Here is a 22936-nt window from a genome sequence, read left to right as displayed (position 1 = left end):
TAATTATAGGTGTTCAAAAGTGTGTGAACCCTGTGCTAATTTTGTTCTCTCGCAGCATTATAAGTTGGTACACCTTTCGTGCTCAATTATTCATAATATTATACTTACAAATTATTAATATACTACGTAGATAATAGTCACGAACATGTCATAATTTTAAGGGTTTTAAAGTAAATTACAATAGCCTCTATACAAACAGTTTGCGCTTCAAGTATTTATTTACATTTCAATTTAAACCTAATAAAATACTACCTTCCTAATTATTATTTTTAAGATAAGTCTCAGAATAGTCTATATATTCTACCGCTCCTGTTTCCTACTATTTGCAAAATGTTTGACCACATCTCGCCCATCTTATTATAATTTTACAGATCTATGTTTAACGATTTGAATTATGGACTTATAATAATAATCTGCCACTTAAAAGTTAAATAATACTGAAACAATATTTTTTTATGCTCCCCTACCTAAATGAACAAGAATTCATTTAAATCCAATTCGTAGTTTCAATTGGCAGTAAGTTTTTCTATTTGTGTTAAAATCGAGATTCACAACGTTTTATTGTGCGACTTAAATATAAATAAATTCGTTATTTTATGCCACCCATCTCATTGCATCCCATTAGGGCCCCACCTAACTAACGTGCTATATAAACGTATGGCTCTTTTCTATAGTTACCCTGCCTAGTAATGGATAAAGAAATTTCTGTTGTAGGGCTCATGCTGTATATTACAAAGTATAAATGATATTATAAAGTCATAAGAACAGCTAGCTGAAAAATACTATAATTATAAGTATGGTAAGTGATAGGTCGGGGCTTCGTTGTCTGATCACCACTTGGACGCACTAATATTTTCGATAAATACTTTTCTGCTACATAATCCTACTATACGTAGCTACATTAAATTACATACTGTATTATGTTTTAAATGTAATAAGCTGTCAATTTACCATTTACATAAAGACCTGTCCGTAAATTATAATTATCACTAGCTTCGTCTTTTACAAGTCACAATTAGCCGATATTAACAACAGTCTTAGGCCTTCTTCAGTTTGTTTTTCTTCATCTCAAATAGTTTTTTTAGTGGCCATAGCAGGCCGAAATAGTAACGAAGCAATTTATAATCAACAAGAATTTTAACAATCAACGACTAAGCTACATGATATTTTTTCGGAATCAATTTTTGGGTCAGGGCTTGAAACTTTTTTGTAGCGTTATTCAATACTCTTAAATCATACCTACTCATAAACTTTAATAATATAAACTTAAACTTTTGAAACTTAATCAGTCAAGTATATTGAATTACACAATATAATTTTAATTTGAGTCTTAATCAACGATAGAATATCAGATTTTAATGCTTGTCACTATTATATAGCTGCAAGCTTGCAACATAAACTGATATGATGTCTGATCAACTAATAAGGCTTAAATAAATAAATTGATCTTTGAAACGATCGTTATAAACAATCAGGGGCGTATTTACCCTAGGGCTAAAAGGGCTACAGCCCGGGGCGGCAGGCAGCGAAGGGCGGCCCAGGGGCGGCCGGTAGGCCGCCCTTGGACTTTAGGTTGGAGGATTAAAAAAGTATATAAAAAATTTTAGGACGTAAGCCTAGAACGAACGGCCCTGAGCAGCTGAGCCATCTTTCCACATGTTTTAAGAAATATGATTTAAAGTAAGAAATACGGCCTTTGTTCTTTTCTGAACCGGTGGAATAGTCATTTTTTTCCTCACTCAGTCGCCCTGCACAAGTTTATTTCTAAATAAAATGTACTCGTCTATCCAGAAAAATCTTTTATTTTTTTGGTTTGGAAGATATTATATCGATCTATGTAAATCTATCACCACAATGTTCTTATACATAATGTAGGTCGGTATATGTACTCTACACCATACACTTCTTATTTCGTGTCAGTGAACATGCGAAATATTAAGTTTGTCCAGACCAAAAAGAAGCAACTTTGATAGCATTCTGGTTGGCCTGGAGTAAGTCTTCCCCAGTGCAGGTGGAAGGGCACAGGGGACAGAAGAGTAAATAGTCAGGGGGGCCGGTACCACAGTCGCATAGGTACGTACCAACGGTGTAGCTACTCGCATAGATTGTCCTTGCAGCAGCCTACCTCTGCTCGCAACCGATTTAGACTCAAATGTGCCAGGGAAGACTGTTACCGGGAGCAAGTTTTTCCTCAAGAGGTAGGAGAGGATCCTGGGGCTGTTTTTCCTCCCAGAGCCTTAGCCTTGTGTTTTGTGGGTTTTCATCCGTTAAGGACACCTCACTATTTAGAAACGCTTTGGGGCTCTTAAGGCGGGAAGGTGCGGCAGTATGTGAGTAAAGTGGATGCCTGGAGTAGCATTCTTGTTTGGCTTTCTCAACAGAACATGCCACTTTTCGCCGTATGCAACGAGGTGCTATACCAGCCAGAGAGTAGACTTTGTAGAACAGTGTCGGTTTGAAGCATCCCGTTACTAACCGAACTGTGTCGTCGTTAAGAGCAAAATCTACTTCTTTAAGGTCGTCAGTCCAGCGGGCAGGAGGACGTCTCACGCTGCGTTTGCCTGTTCGTGGTCTCCACTCGAGAACTCGTCTACCCCAACGGTTATCGGTTCTTTGGCAGATATGACCAGCCCACTGCCACCTCAGCTTGCATATTTTGACAGCTATGTCGGTAATGTTAGTCCTCTGACGGCGGATAACCTCATTTCTGATACGATCCATCAGAGAAACCCCAAGCATAGCTCTGTCAGCACGCTGAGCGACTTTAAATCGGTGGATCAGTCCTACCGTCAGTGTCCACGTCTCTGCACCATACGTCATCAATGGCAGGACGCACTGGTTGAAGACTTTTGCCTTCAGGCTCTGAGGAATGGGAATCTTGCCCATATGGGGCAGGCAAAATCAGCAGCTGAGAAGCAGAGTGCTAAGCTACTTGTTCGTAGAACTTGCGGAGAGGCGCCCCAGCTGGTAGACGTAAGCCGTTGTTTCGGCAGCTGACTTTCGTCTTGGTGTTTTGGCAGTGGGTTTTGTACGTGAGGGATCTATCCAGGGTCACTCAGGTATTTTGGTGACGAGCAGTGCTGGATTTTTTAAGTATGAAATCCGGCCTTTGTTCTTTTTTGAACCGGTGGAGTAGACAAAAAGATTCCGCTCCGGTATTTTTTGCCTCACTCAGTCGCCCTGCACAAGTTTATTTCTAAACGTTCTAAAATGTACTCGAAAATATATTTTTTTTGTTCGGAAGATATCATTATCTATGCAAATCTATCACCACAATGTTCTTATACATATAAATATATGTAGGTCGGTAGGTACTTTACACTCTTTTGTTTTCTTTCATTCCTTGATGGGGCGGAAAACTACAGGAGCCCAGGGCGCGCAATTTTTAAATACGCCCCTGTAAACAATACGTTTACACTCAGCTTTCTATAAAATTTTATGAATTTACCGAATTGAAATTATAATTATTAAATTTTATTGTGCAATCATATACGATTCCGGAAACTTCTAGTCAACAACAAATCAATCAAAACTCAATTGACTGCCAGAAACCTGACTAAACAAAAGAAAAATAAACAAAAAAAGTTACGTACGTCAAAAATATCCGTCATTTTCATCATTTGTTTTGGTCTCTTAACCCAGGCCTATATTTTTTCAACAAAACCACAGTTTCAAGCCCTGATCGCGTGACGCTCACTCGGCAGCGGCGGTGACGCCATCTCGTCATGTGTCCTCGACCTCTTCTCTCCTCACGTTGACTATCGGCGCACGGCACATCGGGCATTCCTTGAGTTGCGACGTGCACACTGAGCAGAAACCCCTGTTGGATAGATGTTGGTGTGAGGATGGTTGTTGAAGGTTGTGGTGGAAAGGTGGGTCAGTAGTGGACGATTGTTGAAGATTTGATTCGGATGATGAACCTTACTGAATTAAAAATGTGTTGTGAGTTTGACAGAGGTACACAAATTAACATACTTATGTACATAATAGGATAATAGGTAATTGACAGCGTTAAACTAAAATGTGGTAGCTGTTGATTAGTAATGCATCGATGGATTTTGCTGTACCAGATAGAATAGAGTAGAATAGAGTAGAGTAGTGCAGACTAAACTAGAATATAATATACAGGGTGTAACAAAAAGGGTATACTACGCTAAAACCCTGTATAGACGTGTAGTTTGTAGTATATTATACCGGGTTTGGAAAAGTGGGATACTAACCCGAAACAGAGTGACTCAGAGGGCACCCTGTCAGCATATTTTGTTCTAGGACTTTTGGAAATCAGATTTACCACCTGAGTCAAATCCTTTCCACTTAATATACCACTTTTGCAACACCCTGTATATTAGTTATCACGGTGTAGGTATAGAACAGATATATCTGTACCTGTTCTCATATATGTTATGTATACCTGTATATCTGTATACCATATATACCTATCTCAAGATAGGGAAGCGTGGCGAAGAATGTCTGTAGCCCTAAGCTCCATAGGAGTAACAGGACTATAAGAAGAAGAAGAAGGTATAGAACAGTGACCTGTGTTGGCAGGGCTCGAGCACGCAACACGCGGTGTCGTCGAAGCAGAGAGTGCAGGAGTCGTCGCGCACGCTGGAACACCGGAGCTGTTGCAGGTACAGCCGACGCGGTATCACCTGCGGAGATACAATAATAACATCTTTAGTGCCAATTTCACCATTCTCGGTTATCTAACCGACAGGGATTGATTTATAAATTGAACGTCATCTCCATATAAAATTCATGACAGATGTGTCAAAAGTTAACCATTACTCCCTGGTTATGCTCTAACAGAGAATGGTGAAATTGGCACTTAGTGAATCATATATGATAGAGCGGTGGTAAGTTAGTCGGCTAAGCGAATGCTTCTCACGCCAGAGATGCGGGTTCGAATCCCGTCGCTGACATGTACTGAGTTCTTTGGAATTTAACTGCAATGTATGAAGTCTGCACATCTAGATTCTAGATCGAGTACATTAATAAACGGCGATACGGCTCGCGACCTATCACATGAGTACATAATCGTCTTCTGCTGCTGGACATACTACACACACTGAGTTGTAGTTGTACACTGAGTTGCACAAAGGAACTTGAAGCTACTGTACGCATTTAAATATCATATTTTATTAAAGCATAGTTTTAAGGCCGACATTAGCGTAATGTTCCTTTTTGCCACTTGGCATTAGGCCTCTACTATACACTTTCTAGGTTCCCAAACAGTCCACATACCCGTTTCTCCTCGTCACTCAGCGAGCCATGGTCATTGAAGCTGGAGAAGGCTCTATCCGTGGGGGGGTACTTGAACGGCTTGTGCCCGAAGTTGAACTGGCACTGCTGGAACGCCATGAAGCTCGCCGCTGCGAAGAAACCCTTCCTGGAAATTACAGTGAATGTTACGTTAGTATGTGTAGTGTAGTATTGCTTTTGTATTTTAGAAACCACGTATTCTGTCCGATAGGAATTTTTTATAATTATTTATTTATTAAGGTGGGCGTTAATAGCTGTGTTACAGTGTTTCACTATTGTATAGCAGTGGTGACTATTCAAATAGTCCATGTAAATTGTGTTCGTGGTCAAAATAAATATTTCTATTATTATATGTATAAAATTCATAGTGGATATTCATAATTATTATCATCAGCACTATATTCTCCACTTCCAGGAGATTGCCTCATGTCATTTGCCTTCCTCATCCACTTGGATCTTCAGGCCTATCGCACGCCTCTCCATAACTTACCGAGTAGAAGAAATGTAGTTGCCCTTATTGGAACGTGTGAGAGCTCGCTCTAAATAGAAGATTTATATTTGTACAATAAAGTATTAAATGAATAAACACTGAATAGAAAAGAACACTACTTTATAAATTTAATAGAACACAAAAATAATTTGAAAAATTAAAAATTACTCCATGGGCGGCCTTATCGCTAAGAGATGTCTCTTCCAGGCAGCCTCTCAGTTTCATTAATTTTCCAGCAGCTTCTGAGGCCATTTAGCGAAGACAGAATGACTAGACAACATTTATCGATTTGACAGCTGTCATACGTATAACTCACCTAGTAGTATGGAAGATGGTATTATGCGGCGGCAACATGTCCCCACTGAGCGAGAACAGTAATTCCCCTCTGTCCAGGTCTATGAGACAGCCGAGAGTGTCTCCCGGCGCACAAGCGCTTAACTACGCGATACCACAACACAGTCAATTGTTTACCGACATTTTTTCTCGGTCAGGCTTGCTTTGCCTCTGGTGGCATAGAAGAAGGTAATTTTACAAGCATCTTCTGAGATAGGTCATTTTGCGTTGACAGATGACAGGCAAAATTTATCGATTTGACAGCTGTCATAGGGTTCACACTATATTTTACGACTAAGGGCCAGTTTTTTGATCCCTAGTTAACTCAACCATTGGTTAAAAATGGCTACCATTAGTTAAAAACCAACGAAATTCGTATGCAGATGTCATGCTTGACACCTGATTTAACTAATGGTTAAAGTTGACTACGGATCAAAAAACTGGGCCTTACTACTCACCTAGTAGTATGGAAGATGATATTTTGCGCCGGCAACATATCCCCACTGAGCGAGAACAGTAATTCCCCTCTGTCCAGGTCTATGAGACAGCCGAGAGTGCCTCCCGGCGCACAAGCGCTTAACTTACAAAACAGTCATTTGTTTCCGGGTATTTGTCTCGGTCAGGCTTGCTTTGCCTCTTGTGGCATAGAAGACGGTAACTTTGCATGCAGCTGCTGAGATAGGCCGTTTAACGTAGGCAGATGACTTTATGACTGACAAAACTTATCGATTTGATAGCTGTCATAATATATCCTGCTATATTTTACGGCGTACAACTCACCTAGTAGTATGGAAGATGGTATTATGCGGCGGCAACATATCCCCATTGAGCGAGAACAGCAGCTCCCCTCTGTCCAGGTCTATGAGACAGCCCAGCGTGTCCCCGGGCGCCCACGCCCGCGCCCGCGCCGCGTGCCAGATGAGCTTGCGACACCCGTCATAGGATGGAACCCCTCGCGATTAACTTCACGGTTCCACAAAACAGTCAATTGTTACCGGTTAGATGGTCAGCCAGTCATCACACTTTCTACTATAGGAGGCACCCGAAGAGCTAGATTAATGTTGGCATAACTAAAGATACCACGGAGCCGGACCCAAGGTGAAGAAGATTTCGTTTATTATGGATTTGACAGCTGTCATAAGGTTCGTGGTATATTTTACGGTGTACAACTCACCTAGTAGTATGGAAGATGGTATTATGCGGCGGCAACATGTCCCCATTGAGCGAGAACAGCAGCTCCCCTCTGTCCAGGTCTATGAGACAGCCGAGTATGTCTCCGGGCGCCCACGCCCGCGCCCGCGCCGCCTCGGGGCGCGCCGCGTGCCAGATTAGCTTGCGACACCCGTCGTAGGATAGCGAGTAGAGGTCGTCGCCTATGCCGTAGCCTTCCTGTAAGGGTGGGTGGGTGTATGTTTGTTAATTTTATTAATATTTTATTGCACAAATGTAAACATAAGTGTAGAAAGGGTGTCATTTAGAGACTTATTATTGCAATTAGAGCTTTTAAGAATAAGGCTTCTAAGGGCTCTTAGAGATCAATTTACAACTGCACATAATAATATACCTAAGGCACTGATAAGATACTTGAGACATCATAAAATTCCGTTTCATTGGATAAATCTCATATGCTTTTGTTTTTAAAACGCATCATTTTTATATAGGTACCTATAAGTAAATAAATTATATTATGAAAGTGCATACTCACGTAATTTAGAAAATGACTATTCTTTGTCGCCCATCCAATCTGCATGACGCCTGGTGTTATTATTGTACATTCATAGTACCAGCAGCCTTCGTCCACCTGCAATATCAATGCATTAACTTTGAATGCACACCAGTAAGTAGGTATATGAACTTTTAGATTTGACAATGGACAATTGTACATAATCATACACCACAAATATAATTATATGCCATTTAAACAATAATTTTCTCCGGTCGGGTATCGAACCCAGGACCCTAGGGAAATAGTCACAGCACTACAACATCCAGTCGGTCGTCCTCATATGTAATGTAACTTATAAACGTGAAAGTTTTTTTATATGTTTACGGGAATTTTTAATAATTAAAAAGCGGATTTTACTATATTTTTTTATTTAGTTTGGCATAGTAAGCTGAAACCATAATATAATAACAGGTCGGCCACTTTTCGTCCCGGAAGATAACCTACTTTACTCAAACATACCTGGAAGGTGCACCGAACGCTCTCAAACGAGTAGGAGTCGGCCCGGGCCTCGAGCCCGTCGCAGGATATCTTGAGGTACTCGCTGACGTCGCGGCAGTTCAGGATCACGTTGATGCCCGTCATGTCCACTTGTTCGTAGGACAGCTTGCGGCCTTCTACTATGACTGGAATGTGAGGAAATGTAGAGATTAGTGTGGGTTTTAAAGAGGACTGTTAACAGTCACGGAAAAAAATAATAGATGTAAGGAAATCGTAACTGGGCCGCTTCACGGGTCCGTTATCGACACGATAAACTCGTTTAATGCCCGTTCTACCAATCACAGCGCTGTATTTATGGCGAATAGAGATATAATGACGTTAATAAACAACTCGTGTAGCGACAGCGGTGATACGGACTGGCTAATCCTTTCACCACGGTGACTACTAGACGCGCTCTAGTGTCTCGTGTTTGTCACCGACAGGAAAAGAAGAAGATTCAAATAAATAAGTAAATTTTATTTACATCTTATTCAGCCTATAGCAGTTTATTGCTGGACGTAGGCTTCTCCCTAGGCACGCTACTGGATGGCGGATCTGGAAGTTATAGCGTTCCCCGTCCCATCATTATCAGCCACCTTTCGCAATAATAATGTTATACACATAAATAATATTATGTAAGTACTTCATAATAAAACTAGCTATTTATAAACAAATTAATAATTCCTAGCCGCACTGACTTCTCAACATGGAAGCTAGCTTACAAGGATATTACAAATGCAAGTTCAATCACAAGGCCAATAGAAGAAATTAACTAATCGATATTTCTTGGACAACTCCAAAGAAAGAACATTTGTAATAAATAATGTAGATGCATCGATCCATATAGCGTGCGATGCACAGTATAATTAGGTATTTACAGCTTGGATTGCAACCTTTCTTGAGTAGTCTCCACATGCACGAACATAGTGTAATTGTAATTAATTAATTAATTATACAAGCGTAATATTTTTTACTATAAAATAATTTGTATCACGAAATTTCGCATTGAATGTGAATAGTTACGAATCGCAACTCAATATGTTAAACCACTACTCGTACAAGCACCCTGTTCCTTAAATGTTACGTCCGGCGCACGATAGAAGCTAATCTGACTGGCCAATCATTTCACCACAGTGACAAACCCTCTGCTTGCTCTAGTCTAAGTCACCGACACGCCAAGAAGTAAACAACACCACTATAAGCCCCTTCTCCTATTCCGTTACGCCCGCGCTTCTGTAGTCTCGGAGACTAGTCGCCGCGTAGTACCTCACATACATTTAAACGGAGACTCTCAAATACTACGATACTGGTATTCTACGCGTAAATGTATGTGAGATACTTCGCTGCGACTAATAGTTTCCGAGACTAGAGTCGCGGGACATATCGTAATAAGAGAAGGGGCTCAGAGGCATATGTGCAAATGAAAGATGATACTTACACAAGTTGTCCAAAGCCCACTGAGCGCAGAAGCCCACCTGTCTCCAAACATAGTGTTCGCTGTTGGCATGTTTCTCCAGCACCAGTAGAGGATTCTCCTTGAGTTTCTCCAACCGGTCCTTTATTGTCAGCTTGTTTTCTGTGGTCTGAGCAAACTTCTCGAGTGCGATCAGCGCGAATAATACTATGCACGGTTCGTTCTTTGTCACCTGTTAACAATGTTAATTTGTGTCAAAATCAATGCGTATTAATATTTACTATTAGTTATTACGCTCTAGTCGCAAGCTTCTCTTCGCTACGGTTTTTCGTGATGGGTTATTATGATGTAAATAATAATAATATTAGTCAATTAAATTATAAGTCAAACGGCGGCGATACGGCTGGCGAACTATCGTGTCAGTTAACGCATTTTTCAGAAACAAACAAATTATTATTTCGTTTATTTTCCAAAAACATATTATAATAGGTACATAAGTTTACAACAAAAACCTGCCGCTTAAACCACGCAGGGTTTATGTGTGGCAAGTGCAGTCAGAAGAATCTCAACATCTGTAAGTGTTATTATCGGTATTCGCACCGCAACACAATAAAATCGAAAAAGTACATACATTAAGATTCAGGGTTTCGCCAAACAAACATGTTTCGTAAAAATTGCAATTGATTACAAAAAGAGGTTCTCAAATTTTACGTCGAATAAAAAACACTCCAATTTTAAAACAGAGGCTATAAGTTGCAGCAGCAATATAGGTACCTCGGCTAACTCTCCATTCTTGATCTGATTCTAATTGCATAAATAAGTCTTATGAGTTGCGGAAAACTAAATACTGTTTAAATTGTTCCATTTCGTCGTTTTTATTTGTTAGGTTGCATATTTCTACTCAGACTTGACAATCAATAAGTTTCAATTCGGTGTAGTGTAGACAAAAGCCTTGACAATCATATTTAGATCTGATTCAACCTGTTGGCAATAACTTGGCAGTAAAACCAAACATAAAAAGAAATACACAGGTAAACAAATGGCAGATTCGCAAAGCTCGCAAAGTTTATTCGCTATGCTGTTGATAATAATAGCCGTAATCAGTGTAAATACTATTACTTGCATAAAAATATGAGTTCGACTTACAAGAGGTTACCGTCTTTCTCACGATTCCCATAAGTACTTTAGTGCTGCTAAGTAAGCACTACTAGTAAATACACTTTTAATTACTAGGTATAAGTAGTAGGAACTGTTATGATTTTGTGATAAAAGTTTAATAAGGTGCTGAATAGGTTACTTGACACTGCATGCTACGCTACGCTCAGGAAAGCTTGCTAGCCGTATCGCCCTTATAACAATATTACAGTATAGTATGGTACATAGGTGAATAGGTATATCAGACATTTTTTTATACGGACGAGACGTGACCGGAAGTTTTAAAAAGTGCTTTAAAACGTCCAGAACTTTGCGAACAGAAGTTGCGCGGGGACTAGGGGGGCGGGGAAGTTACTCGCTCCCCTCGTCCCCGCGCACACTTTTCTCACAAATTAGGCTCGTGTGGCCTCACCCTAAGAATCACAGTGAAAGATAGATGAGCTGAAGAATACTTGATCAATAGAACTTCTCTGTGTCAATCGATTAACTATTCTTCACCGGCAACTCTAGCCGGGGCCACTCAATCATTCATTAGCTTCATTATTTAATGTTAAAGAAACTCTTTAGTATCTAAGTGAGATTGAAATTGACTTTAAAAAAGCTAACGAAGGATGGCCTGGGAACGTAGAAGTTTGCAAGAAACACTGCAGCTAGCCTCAGTATGTAATGTGTGTGTATGTGTATGTTTGTTACTTTTGTCTTTGTCTCTTCACGTTACAACAACGGCTGATCCGATTGCAATCAAATTTGGTATGGACTTAGGTGACACCCTTGATTAACACATAGGCTACTTTTTATCCCGGGATTCCCACGGTAAAACTTTTTAGGGCGATTCGAAGCTCGCGAGAACTGCTAGTTTCTTAAATTTATAAGGCCGATTCACACACTGTTTAGTGCGAGTGTTTAGTAGGCGTTGCTGGGCTTGTTGAATAGTATTCGCAAAACTTTTTAATCTGCACTAAACAGTGCGTGAATCGGCCAATAAATATATTTGTGCAATAAAGGATTAAATACATAAATAATAAATACAGGATGTTGCAAAATATTTTTTTCGCGAATTTTGAAATTCTGTTTTTATTTTCGGGCTTAGATATACCATGCTGCACATGTAGGTTTCAGCTTAGTTACCCTTTTTGCAACACCCTGTATAACAGTCAACACTCACCAAGAACGTGACGAGATAGTCGAGCGTCTGCTCCGTGAGCACGGCCACGCTGTTCGGGCCGGCGAGCTTCTCCGCCAGACAGCCGAGCACCACGCAGATGTTGCGCTCCACGCGCACGCACGCGTCGCCCGTGCACGCGCGTGCGGCGGATAAGGCGAACAGCTCCGTTAACTGGTGAGGCGGAATTAAAAGGTTTTATAATATCAGATACTGAACGGTTGATCAACAGTCTATTGTCCCGCCAATAGAACGATACGTCACTTAATCTGAGTTTAAAAAACCGAATTCACATTATTATTTGTAAAGGTAATAGCAGCATGATTGGCTGAGGAAGGTGGGACGATCGGATGATTGACAGACGTAAGAGACATACTGGCGGCCAAGCACGGGGAGCAATACGCTGAAGAAGTGACAAAAGTTTTCCGTCGCACTCACTCTCGAAGCCGCGAGATGTGAATGAGCGCAAAGCAAAACTTTTGTCACGTCTTGGCGTGCACGTCTGCCGCTCCGTGCTATGCCATCTGATATAGGCACTGGCTGAATTCTCTGAGGAAAATAATTTATTTTGGAATTCTTTGGTTAAACCCAGTTTGATCGTAGCATAAATAAAATGGACTTAAGATATAATCATCAATTAAAAATTCTGCATAATTTCTACCCTTACCCGTATCACAGATTCCTTGGACGGCAGTGGGCAGTCATCCAGCATTATAGTGATAGCTGAGGGCCCGAAGGGATCCTCTAGAGGGATCACGTTCACCATGGACGACACCACCTGGATCCAGCCATCCTCTTTGTCTGCTATGAAGTGCAGCTTCACCAGGGATACCGGTGACTCTTCGTCACTGAAACATTGTGATGTGTTTTTGTTATAAGTGGTGTTGTTTTATGTGCTAAAATGCTGCTGAGGGTTTGTAGGTTGTTTGAACTTAGTTTTTTGTGGCAACCCTATATCATCATCAGGGGGAAAGCTACTTGGCCATGTAATGAAATTAGTGACCCTATTAATTTCTACTGAACTGCCAGGCTATAATTAATTTTAATTATTTCGGTATCAAATCAAAGCTTTTATGATCATAATATAAAAATGCTAGCAGGTGTTACTTGCATTAGATAGGTAGGTACATTTATCATGAAGCCTAGTGTTATTTTTTTCACAGGATTGATATATGATATATTGATAACAGCACAAAATCACTGCCTACCACTTATATTGCAAACAACAACTAGACTAATGGCCTTGCTCCTTTTACACGCCTCAATAGATATTACTGTTTTGTGAAACAAAATTATAGATGACTACTTATAATAATCCATATTCCTATCCCTCTATAACTGTACTTAGTGTATTTTGTTTGTTTGAAGTGTATTCTTTAAAAGCTGAAATCATCTGTGCATTTTCACATCTGCTACTGAATCCTACTATGTTATCCTAAATTTGCCATCATGTCAGCCCTCAATTATTAAGTATTAAAAGAGATGAGGTAGACTGCACTATTGTTCACAGCATTATGTTATAATTTTTTTCCATTTAATTTTTTGCCCATTTCATTTATTCTTTCTTAATGGTAAACTTACTGTATCGGAGGTAGGTTACACTCATTAATGCGGAAATGAATGAAAAATTATCAAATCATCAATATCTGTAAACATAGCTGATAAACTCTGACCCCTAATTCTATGCAACTGTAGCCATTATTATGATAAGTGGTTTTCACGTGTGTAAATCTATTCTAAGCTGTTCTAAGATGTAAGATGGGATAAGTAACAATTTGTATAAGCTAAAAGGTATTATTACTTGCTGTAGCACTAATTAATTTAGTTTTTGTGTGCATGCAAAATAACATAAAATACATTATGTAAAAATGTTGATAAGAATAGACTCATGTTTCTTGAAATGTTATCCACCAACACAGGACATGTAACACTACTACAATGATTGCAAAGTGCCTCAGTAGTTTGGTTAAGCCTAGAAAAGCTGCTTTCAATAGCACTTCTTTACACCATTGATATTAATTTGTACCTTTATAACTTCATAAATTTAACATAAATTCCTTACCTGTGCCTCTAGAAACAATGATTTACTATACAATTAATGTTGAATAGTCTTTTAGTGAGGACTTACTTGTCAATAAATGAGGCTATAAGTCCAAGCATTTCCAGCACGAGTTGGTCAACGACGTGTGTATCCACACACTTGGGTCCCCGTATCCGGTTGTCGGCCGGGGAGGCCTGGGACGCTGCCGATGTCGCTGGTGCATACTGCTCACCGTCATCACGGACTTTTCCCTTGCACCAACATGTGCCCATTACCTGCAAAGTTAACTAGCTCAGAAACTATACCATAACTTCACTGTTATCATAAACAAATTATGAAATGTAAACACACTTGTGTTATGAAAGTACCTACCTGCCTTTTATTAAACTTTCACACCTAGGAAAAACTACTGTAATACAAACTTATAAAGAAAGCATCTAGATTTTGATCCTTAAGTTTCTCAGTGAGCCTTGCATTACTTTAGCGAAGGGCTAATATATTTAAAGAAAGATTAGGCACAAAGAAAAACATTAAATCTAATTAATGTTGAATTGCTAACAGATTGCATAAAATATGCGAATGAAAGTTTCAAGGCAAGCTACGTAGGTAGGTAGTAATTGTATGTACTTATCCTATTGACAATAATAATTATTATATCCCAAGTGTAAGGTACATTGAAAAAAATATGAAATTGTAATACCGTAAAATTAAAAACTTACCGAATCATGTATCTCATATCCTTACTAAAGAAACACAATATATTTTGGACTTAAAGAGCAATAAATTCGTGGAAAACCTTAATTTATAACAGAAAACCAGTTACAAAACAAACTAATAATCTATTTTATTTGTATCTAAAAAATAAGCTGCACGCAGGACCAACCAACAACTAGGTACAACAATCAAAATGAATCACAGAGAGTGAATCAGTCGATGAAAGTGAAATGTCAATGTCATAAATACGTCAAATACAGCGAAATTTCTGCAATGCTGTTAGTATTCCAAGGATAAAAGTTAGGCAGAATAAAATTTTATGTAACCACGTTATTAGTGCCCAAAATTATTACTGAAGTCGAAAATCATATCGCACAATTTCTAGTTTTTAATAAATTGTTTATTGAGAAATGAGAGTGTGAGCGATAAAATTTCAATTATGTTTGGCTAACAACGCCATCTATTGTATCACACGAAAACTGTAAGTACTGAAGCTCCAGGAAAACCGTTCGTTATTTGTTTGGGGTCACTGTAGCTTACGAATCACTAAATTTCGGAACGCTGCCTGCTGCGCTAACCACGACTGTATCTCTATCATCAGTATTTTACATATTTTTTGTAAAATAATAGTGTCTAACCCTCCAAATCGACCTATACAAAGCAGATTATGAGTTTAGGTTGGGCTCGAAAATCTCCAGGCTGGAGAGCGGCCGTATAGTGGAGGCCAACAGCACGGCCTCTGCGAGTTACCTACATGTTCTGAAGATGGCGTCAGTATCTACAACATAACATCACATCTAATGCCGTGCCGGCCACATGGCGTCAGTAGTACTTTTAGGCACTGCTTTTAGGTGTCAGCTGCATCATTAACAAAACTCTTTCATGACGTTAGTTTAGGAGTTGATACTGGCTGAAGACGTGACAAAAGTTTTGCATCGCGCAGCCTTAAGTGCAATCGCGACGGAGAGCTTTTGTCACGTCTTAAATGCGCCCCGTGCTAGCTCTTCTGGTACGGCTTCATAGCAGTCTGACTCACAGTTTTGCCACTTTTGTGGTCCTCGGCTGGCAATTTCTGCGCCTCCAAAGGTATACGCTCTGATACTCTGACCCTAGGCAAGGTTTGCTACGGCATCGGCACAGAGCTGAGGTCAATAGATTGACTCTTGTACGATTTCATAGGATTCATCCGGTTATAATACTTACGAAAGTGTGGATGCTGCCAAGGTGCTTCGGGGATAGGACTGAACCCAGGACACTCTGTCCTTAGAGTACCTACTCATTCACCTAGCCTACTGACAATGTTATACAAGTGAAGTAGGAAAATGTTTAGGCTTGTAACTAGCGCCACAAAAGAACCAACACTACTGATAGGAAAAACTTGTACTTACTACTTATATTCCAGTCATAGCTTTTCTTTAGGGTAATGGCTGGAAAACCTTTGTTTTTCTTTTATTTACCTATAGGGTAAAAGTACTAGTAACTGGCAGTTTAAGCGACTAGCAACACAAAAAAATATATTAAAAATAAAGTATTGGCCTGATTTAAGCACTGGTAGGCTTGAATTACTGGCAATAAGATGACGAACAATTATAGGCATAAATGGTAAAGATATATGTTTAATATTCGATTTTAATGAAGTTTATATCCACTACCCCCAAAAAACCTAGTAACTGGCAGTAAAAATTAGTAACTGTCACATGATGTTTCAGTAACTGGCACCTTTTAAAAAATCATGCAATTAGGTCAATAAGTACTCTAAAATCAATAATATATTTGATATTAGGTAATGTACAATTACCTGTCTAGGCTCTGTACCGGTAAGACACAAAATCACCGTTGTAATGGTCGACTTCTACGACAAAATGACAGTACAAGTATGCGACGAATCGTGGGTCCATATGAATGCAACAAATCGAGAAACCCTTGGATTTGGAAACGGAAATGGAGAAAGCAAATGCTTGTGGACCTTGATGTATTCATTCAGCAGCTTGGGAGAAGTGACCTGGCTAAGTTGAAGACTGCTGACGGTAGTATAGTTGCCTCTAAGCTGAAATTTCTTGCGGAAATTGAAGGTTTTGAGGGCTTTCAGCTTCACATGCTCTGGGTAAAGACAGAATTAGTACAGCTCTTCTGAAAGCTATTACTATCCTCGAACAGCTTCAGAAGCTCTTTAACCAATTTTGTTTATAAGTCATGTTTTCAAGCTGTTTTATAAGGTCATCACGAACCATGTTTCTATCAAGTTCTTCAAGGACTATAAGAAAGCCTTTGATTCCATTTAGACCTGGGCAGTTCTGGAATTCCCTCGTTGTAACATGCATAGCGGCCTTAATGCAGCAACAGTATATTATGTCTACCTTGGACAGTCTATTCGACTAGGCAGAAGGAACTTCGAAAACGAAGCTGTAAGGTGCATAAAACAAAAAATGTATTACTGGATTGGACTGCATAAGGGAAGATTTGACAAATTTTCACATAAATGCCTGAAGGCAAAGGTCTTCAGTCAATGCGTCTTACTGGTGATGACGTATGGATCATAGACGTAGACACTGACGGTTGGACTGGTCCACCGATTCAAAATCGATCAGCGGGCATTGGAAAGATTGGTGGTTCTTTGAAGGACCATATCAGAAATAAGGTAATCCGTAAGAGAACTTGAGTAACCGATATAGCTCTTAAATTCTGTATGCTCAAGTGGCATTAGGCAGGCCATAGCTGCCAAAGAACCGATGACCAGTGGAGCCAACGAGCTCTAGAGTGGAGACCACGAACAGGCAAGGGTAGCGGCGGATACCTTCGGGCCAGCTGGACCAACGACCTTATAAAGCTGACCGGTAGTGGCTGGATGAGGAAGGTCGAGAACAGAGTGCAGTGTCACTGCTGGCGAGAAGTCCAGCAGTGGACAATTACAGACTACTGTAGATTGCCTTGATTTTAGTGATTTTTCTGAAAAGAAACATGAAAGAAATGTTTACCGCACCAGTAAGTGCCAGTTATTGGTACGTAAAAAAATGTATGCAGATTAGTAACTGGCAGCCCCGTGCCAGTTATTGAAACAAAGCTGCCTAGACACTGGGGGTTTTTACAGTGCACTTTAAATCGTATTTTCTGTCGATAGAAGGTATAAAATAGCTTAAAATCACAAAACCCAAAATATTAGTAACTGGCAGGGGGGAGCCAGTTACTAAGTGAAGATATAAATTACATTTCAGTAACTAGCACCCTCAAATATAACTCAAAAGCAACTAAAATCACAGTGAATCGGGCTATTATGATATTGTTTAGACCTTCCCCTACTTCCTTGTTATTGTCACACTATCAAAAACTTATTTATTTTCCCGAAAACAGGCCATACAAATTTTGGTGTCTCCTTAAGAAAAACTTAACGCACGTGCATTTTTTTGGCGATCTTCGCCGCTTTGACTGAGATAATTTCCAGCGCCGGAAAATACCCACCTAGCGCCGTAAAATTAAACTATAATATCAATGAATAATTGGAGATTGCTGTAAACCCATCAAAGATGGTCTTACTATATCCAAAAGCTTAATATATTTAGTTTTATAGTCAAAGTGCCAATTAACTCTCCTAACACTTCTTGATTTCAGCAACGCTTTCAACTGTGTGGATCATGATATCCTCCTGTCCATACTCCGTTCTCTTAATATATCTGGCTCTGTAGCCGAGTGGTTTTCTTCTTATCTGAGTGGTCGCCGACAACGCATCCGGGCCGATGATATTGAATCAGACTGGTGTGATGTCACAGCCGGCGTGCCCCAAGGTGGTGTCCTTTCCCCTATCCTTTTTTCAGTATTTATCAATACCCTTGTCACTGTCCTTAAGTTCACCTCCTACCACCTGTACGCTGACGATCTTCAGCTTTACGTTTCCTGTGGTCCCGGTGAAGTTTTAGAGGCTATTGACAGGATGACTGCTGATCTCGAGGCTGTCAAAACATGGACAGCAGCTTACGGTCTCCTAGTTAATCCCACTAAAACCCAAGTTATGTTTGTTGGCAGCAGGTATCACTTGGCTAGATTGCGAAACGGCCCACTACCACCAGTAACATTTGATGGAGTTTCCTTGAGTTACTGTAACAATGTTAAAAACCTGGGTCTTCACATTCAGAATAACCTGTCATGGGAATTGCAAGTTTCAGAAGTTAGTCGCAAGATCTATGCTTCGATGCATGGACTAAAACGACTGCAGAATTTCTTGCCGTACTCGACCAAAGTTACGCTAGTCAACTCCTTGTTGCTCCCTATTATTGACTACGCAGATGTGTGCTACCCTGATCTCACCGAAGAGCTACTTGATAAACTCGACCGTCTACTCAACTTATGCATTCGCTATATTTTTGGCCTGCGTAAGTATGATCACGTCTCCACATTTCGGAATCAACTCAAGTGGCTCAATATCCGTCATCGAAGGAATGCTCATATTGTTTCCCTAGTCTATGGTATAGTGTATGATCCTAATGCCCCTTCTTACTTAACAGAACGCTTCTCATTCTTCGACTCTACTGACCGTCCTCAACGGTCAAGTAGAAATTTGATCTTTCGAACCCCAGAGCATAATGCGGCAGGGTATTCGGATTCTTTCACCGTGTCAGCGGTTCGCTTGTGGAACCAGTTACCATTGCATATAAGGCAATCGCAGTCCATTGAAACTTTTAAGTCTAAGGTTCGTCTGCACTACCTCCAGAAACAGAACAATCAGCTTAACTGATATAATACACATGTTTTGTTGTAAGTAGTATGTAAGTGTGACGATGATATTATTATATATATATAAAATATTATTTTAGTTAAGTATAGTATGTATTAGGTTTATGTATTGTATATGTATGTAACTTATAGGTATATATTTATTATACATGTATTATATACAAGTAAGTGTATTCTAGTGTTTGTAGGTATTTTTACAAAATTATCTTTCCTCTCAGTCTTTCGCACTACCTATAACTTTCTCCACAACACCCAAGGTTAGCTGGAAGAGAATGCTGTTAGCATTAAGTTCGCCTATGTACATAATTTTATTATTGTGCAATAAAGTATTTAATAATAATAATAATAATAAAGTGCCAGTTACTGACACATGCCAGTTATACCACGATTTACCCTACTTCTATGATAAGAATACTGGTTCTGCCTTTTTTGGCCTAAGATTAATTTCCCTAATCTCGTATAAAGGGAACCCAAGATTCCCAAGAACACCAATGAGAGGAGTGCTAATTTCCTACTGCAATTTAAAATCTAGCTTTTCCATATACCTAGGTTACTAACCAAATTTTATAATATGTACAGCAGCAGTTGATAGTATTTCTCAATGGGGGCTAACGCGTGTGAATTTGCCGCTAGGGGCGCTGGTGTGCACTGAGGTCAAGTGACATTTTACTTTTCATATAATTTGTTTGACGGGCTTCGTGATAAATTATATTTTCGTTCATTTCCCTGTTGAAAAGTGATCTCTTTTTGCGAAATTATCGCAAATATGGATTATTTGTCGTTGAAAGCTGAATAATTAAGGAAAAGAGGCGCAAAAATAAGCAGTCTCAAAGAGCAGCTAATTTCGAGGTTAGTTTGTTTACTGTTTACAAACTTATTTTTTACGAAGTGTATGCTTGTTTGCTTAGGTAACAGCTATGTTTTTTCTTTTTACAGATACCAAGACTATGACCGTAACAGTAACTTGGTTGGAAACGTAGACGACAGCATCATACAACAAAATGATTCAGTGTACTGTTGAGTGGCCTTCAGAAACTTTGTATAGCAGTGTGAACACTAAAAATTAAACTCCAGATCTAGATATTATCACCAATGAGTACTTTGGAATTTATGTACAATGTATACCATCGCTCTTACGGTTAATTAAAACATCGTGATAAAACCTGCACATCTAGATTTTCGAACCCACCAACCTGCAGAGGACCAGCGTGGTAGGAAATGGTCCAAGCTTAGGAGTGGAGTTTAGACCTTAAGGCGATATGCAAAAAGGCTCCATTCGAGTGAGCCAGATAATATAATACTTAGGGTCTGTTTCACAATGTCTGGTTAGTGGCTACCTGACGGATAAAATACATGCTGTCACTCTCTGTTATAATTTTTTAGACAGTGACAGCATGTATTTTATCCGACAGGTAGCGCCTAACCAGACATTGTGAAACAGGGGCTTAGTATACTATACTACCATTGTTTAGTTTCAACTAACAACTCAACCAGCATTCATTGTGTGGATTACTAATGTGTAATATTTTTTGTATAGCAGTGTGTTTAAACGGAAAGGATAAATAAAAGTTAAATCAGTGTGTAATCCTTTTATTTTTATTGTATTTATTAAATGCCTAATCCTTATTTACATTATGTTCTTTCTGAAATTGGTTATAATGATTTTCACAAACAAGAGATTGTCGGATAATAATTATTTCACATGCCACTGTTTTAGAACAGTTTTATCACTTGTTAACATAAGTCCTCCTTTTCTTTCCGAACATAACGGATCTACACTACATTGCGGCATAGTAACTCGATGTGATGATAGTTATTTTATAATTAATAAGCTTATAAGATTCAAAATTTTAAAACTTTATTTCGCGCCAATTTGATACAGTCTCTTTTGATAAGTTTGACAGCTATGGTACCTCTTGACCTACGTCGACAGTGGCGCCAACTGGTGAGCAAAAAAACGGTAGTCCCCATTTCACTATTTACTGTTTCGGGTACATTGGCACACCTACAAGTGAAGAGAATATGCAATACTTACACTATTCAATTAATGCATGTAGTTTAAGTAGGTACTAAGGTGATGGAATGGAAGAAATGAACGTATTTATTATAAAATTTATAAGAAAATTTATTTCGTCACAAAATATTTAATAAATTATATAATTTATCTCTTGCATTCTGAGATCATTGTTGATTGTTTCCTGTGACATCGCTCCTGGCTGACCCACGATCTGTAAAATGTAGAAAAAAAATATTAGCATGTATAATTGTATATGGACAAGATGTAGATCACTAGTAGATACTTACTTGGTGGTTATTACTTAAAAATATAAACATAGGAAACATTTCTTAACCTAAAATATTTATTTGGCCTAGGCAGAATGGGCAATGGGATTTTAATAATATGAGAGTAACATTATCTATCTAGGTATATAAACATTGAGTATTGCTATGTACCAGTACCAAACCAACACAAAAGCTTCTTTCTTCGGGCTAGAGTTCTTCGGTTTAATTCAAATCAGTAAAGTCAACAAAGCTGGCTGTGATATGATATGGAAGACATAAGTCACAGCCGCTTTGCTGCCTTCACCGGATTCAATATCTTCTCATCTTCATCTGCACCACTATCTTGCAATCGGTTTTCTTCTATCTTGATGTTCTTTCTTCCATGTATGTGGAAAGTGGGCAACCTTCACTAGAAGATTGGGAGAGCTCAATCAACGCTCATCAAAGCTGGCTGTGATATGAAACAGAAAACATGTCTACAGCCACTTTGAGAGCGGCGACGGCCTCCGCCCATTACCAGTAGCCGCCGTCGCCGCCGCCGCCGCAGCTCCCTGAAGCGAAGAGCACACACATAGTCCAACTCGTCAAAAATGGCTGTGATATGATACTGAAGACACATTTGCACAGCCGTTTTTGCGAATGGACCATGCGGTCATGCAGCATCTTCTTCTCTTGAAACCTAATAAAAATAAACATCCACGTTCCACCCAAATAATAAAAAATAACGTAAAACAGGCACAAGCTTGGGCAGAAAGTGGAAAGAACGTCCGCAGTTTGAAGTAGTTTCTAAAAACCGACCACATCAAAATGGCTGTGATATGAGCCTAAATGACATTTCACTGCCGCTTTGACAGGCTAGGCTCGAGAAACGTGAGTGCGATGGCTGAAGACGGAGGCGTGGGCTGGGTGGCTGGCAATGCGGCCGTGCTCATCAAAGCTGGCTGTGATAGCTGCGCAATGACCTATGATCAACCGGCTTTGACGGCGCGGCCACATCGCTCTGTCCTGGAAGGCACACGAGAAGTAAAAAAAATACAGACGCAGCAGACAAGACTACAGTGAGAAATGTACAGTCAGTCATTCCATTGAGATTGTTAGAACAAAATTTTCAAATACTTCTACTTACAGTGTTCAACTACTTATAATAATAGATG

General features: G+C 39.5%; 1 protein-coding gene and 1 long non-coding RNA gene across 2 annotated transcripts in view; both read right to left on the bottom strand.

Annotated features, from left to right (window-relative positions):
• Nucleotides 1–3406: 3406 nt before the first annotated feature.
• On the bottom strand, nucleotides 3407–14968 carry LOC119694889 (RING finger and SPRY domain-containing protein 1). Its single transcript, XM_048632651.1, has 11 exons — nucleotides 14780–14968; nucleotides 14148–14335; nucleotides 12687–12867; nucleotides 12023–12193; nucleotides 9727–9934; nucleotides 8271–8434; nucleotides 7791–7886; nucleotides 7260–7474; nucleotides 5245–5389; nucleotides 4537–4652; nucleotides 3407–3820 (listed from the first exon to the last, which is right to left on the bottom strand). Exons 2-11 carry the CDS (start codon nucleotides 14330–14332, stop codon nucleotides 3724–3726), a joined length of 1578 nt encoding a protein of 525 aa, XP_048488608.1. The 5' UTR covers nucleotides 14333–14335; nucleotides 14780–14968; the 3' UTR covers nucleotides 3407–3723.
• A 6631-nt stretch (nucleotides 14969–21599) lies between these two features.
• Nucleotides 21600–22936, bottom strand: part of LOC105388133 — a 29967-nt gene continuing 28630 nt past the window's right edge. Inside the window, exon 6 of the long non-coding RNA XR_007268186.1 lies at nucleotides 21600–21727. This is a non-coding gene — a long non-coding RNA (uncharacterized LOC105388133). The remainder of the gene's footprint in view (nucleotides 21728–22936) is intronic.

The sequence above is a fragment of the Plutella xylostella genome, chromosome Z (genome assembly GCF_932276165.1).
Source record: "Plutella xylostella chromosome Z, ilPluXylo3.1, whole genome shotgun sequence".
NCBI classification, from domain to species: Eukaryota; Metazoa; Arthropoda; class Insecta; order Lepidoptera; family Plutellidae; genus Plutella; species Plutella xylostella.
The sequence above is the reverse complement of the archived record's forward strand: the minus strand, read 5'-3'. Positions and strand labels throughout refer to the sequence as shown.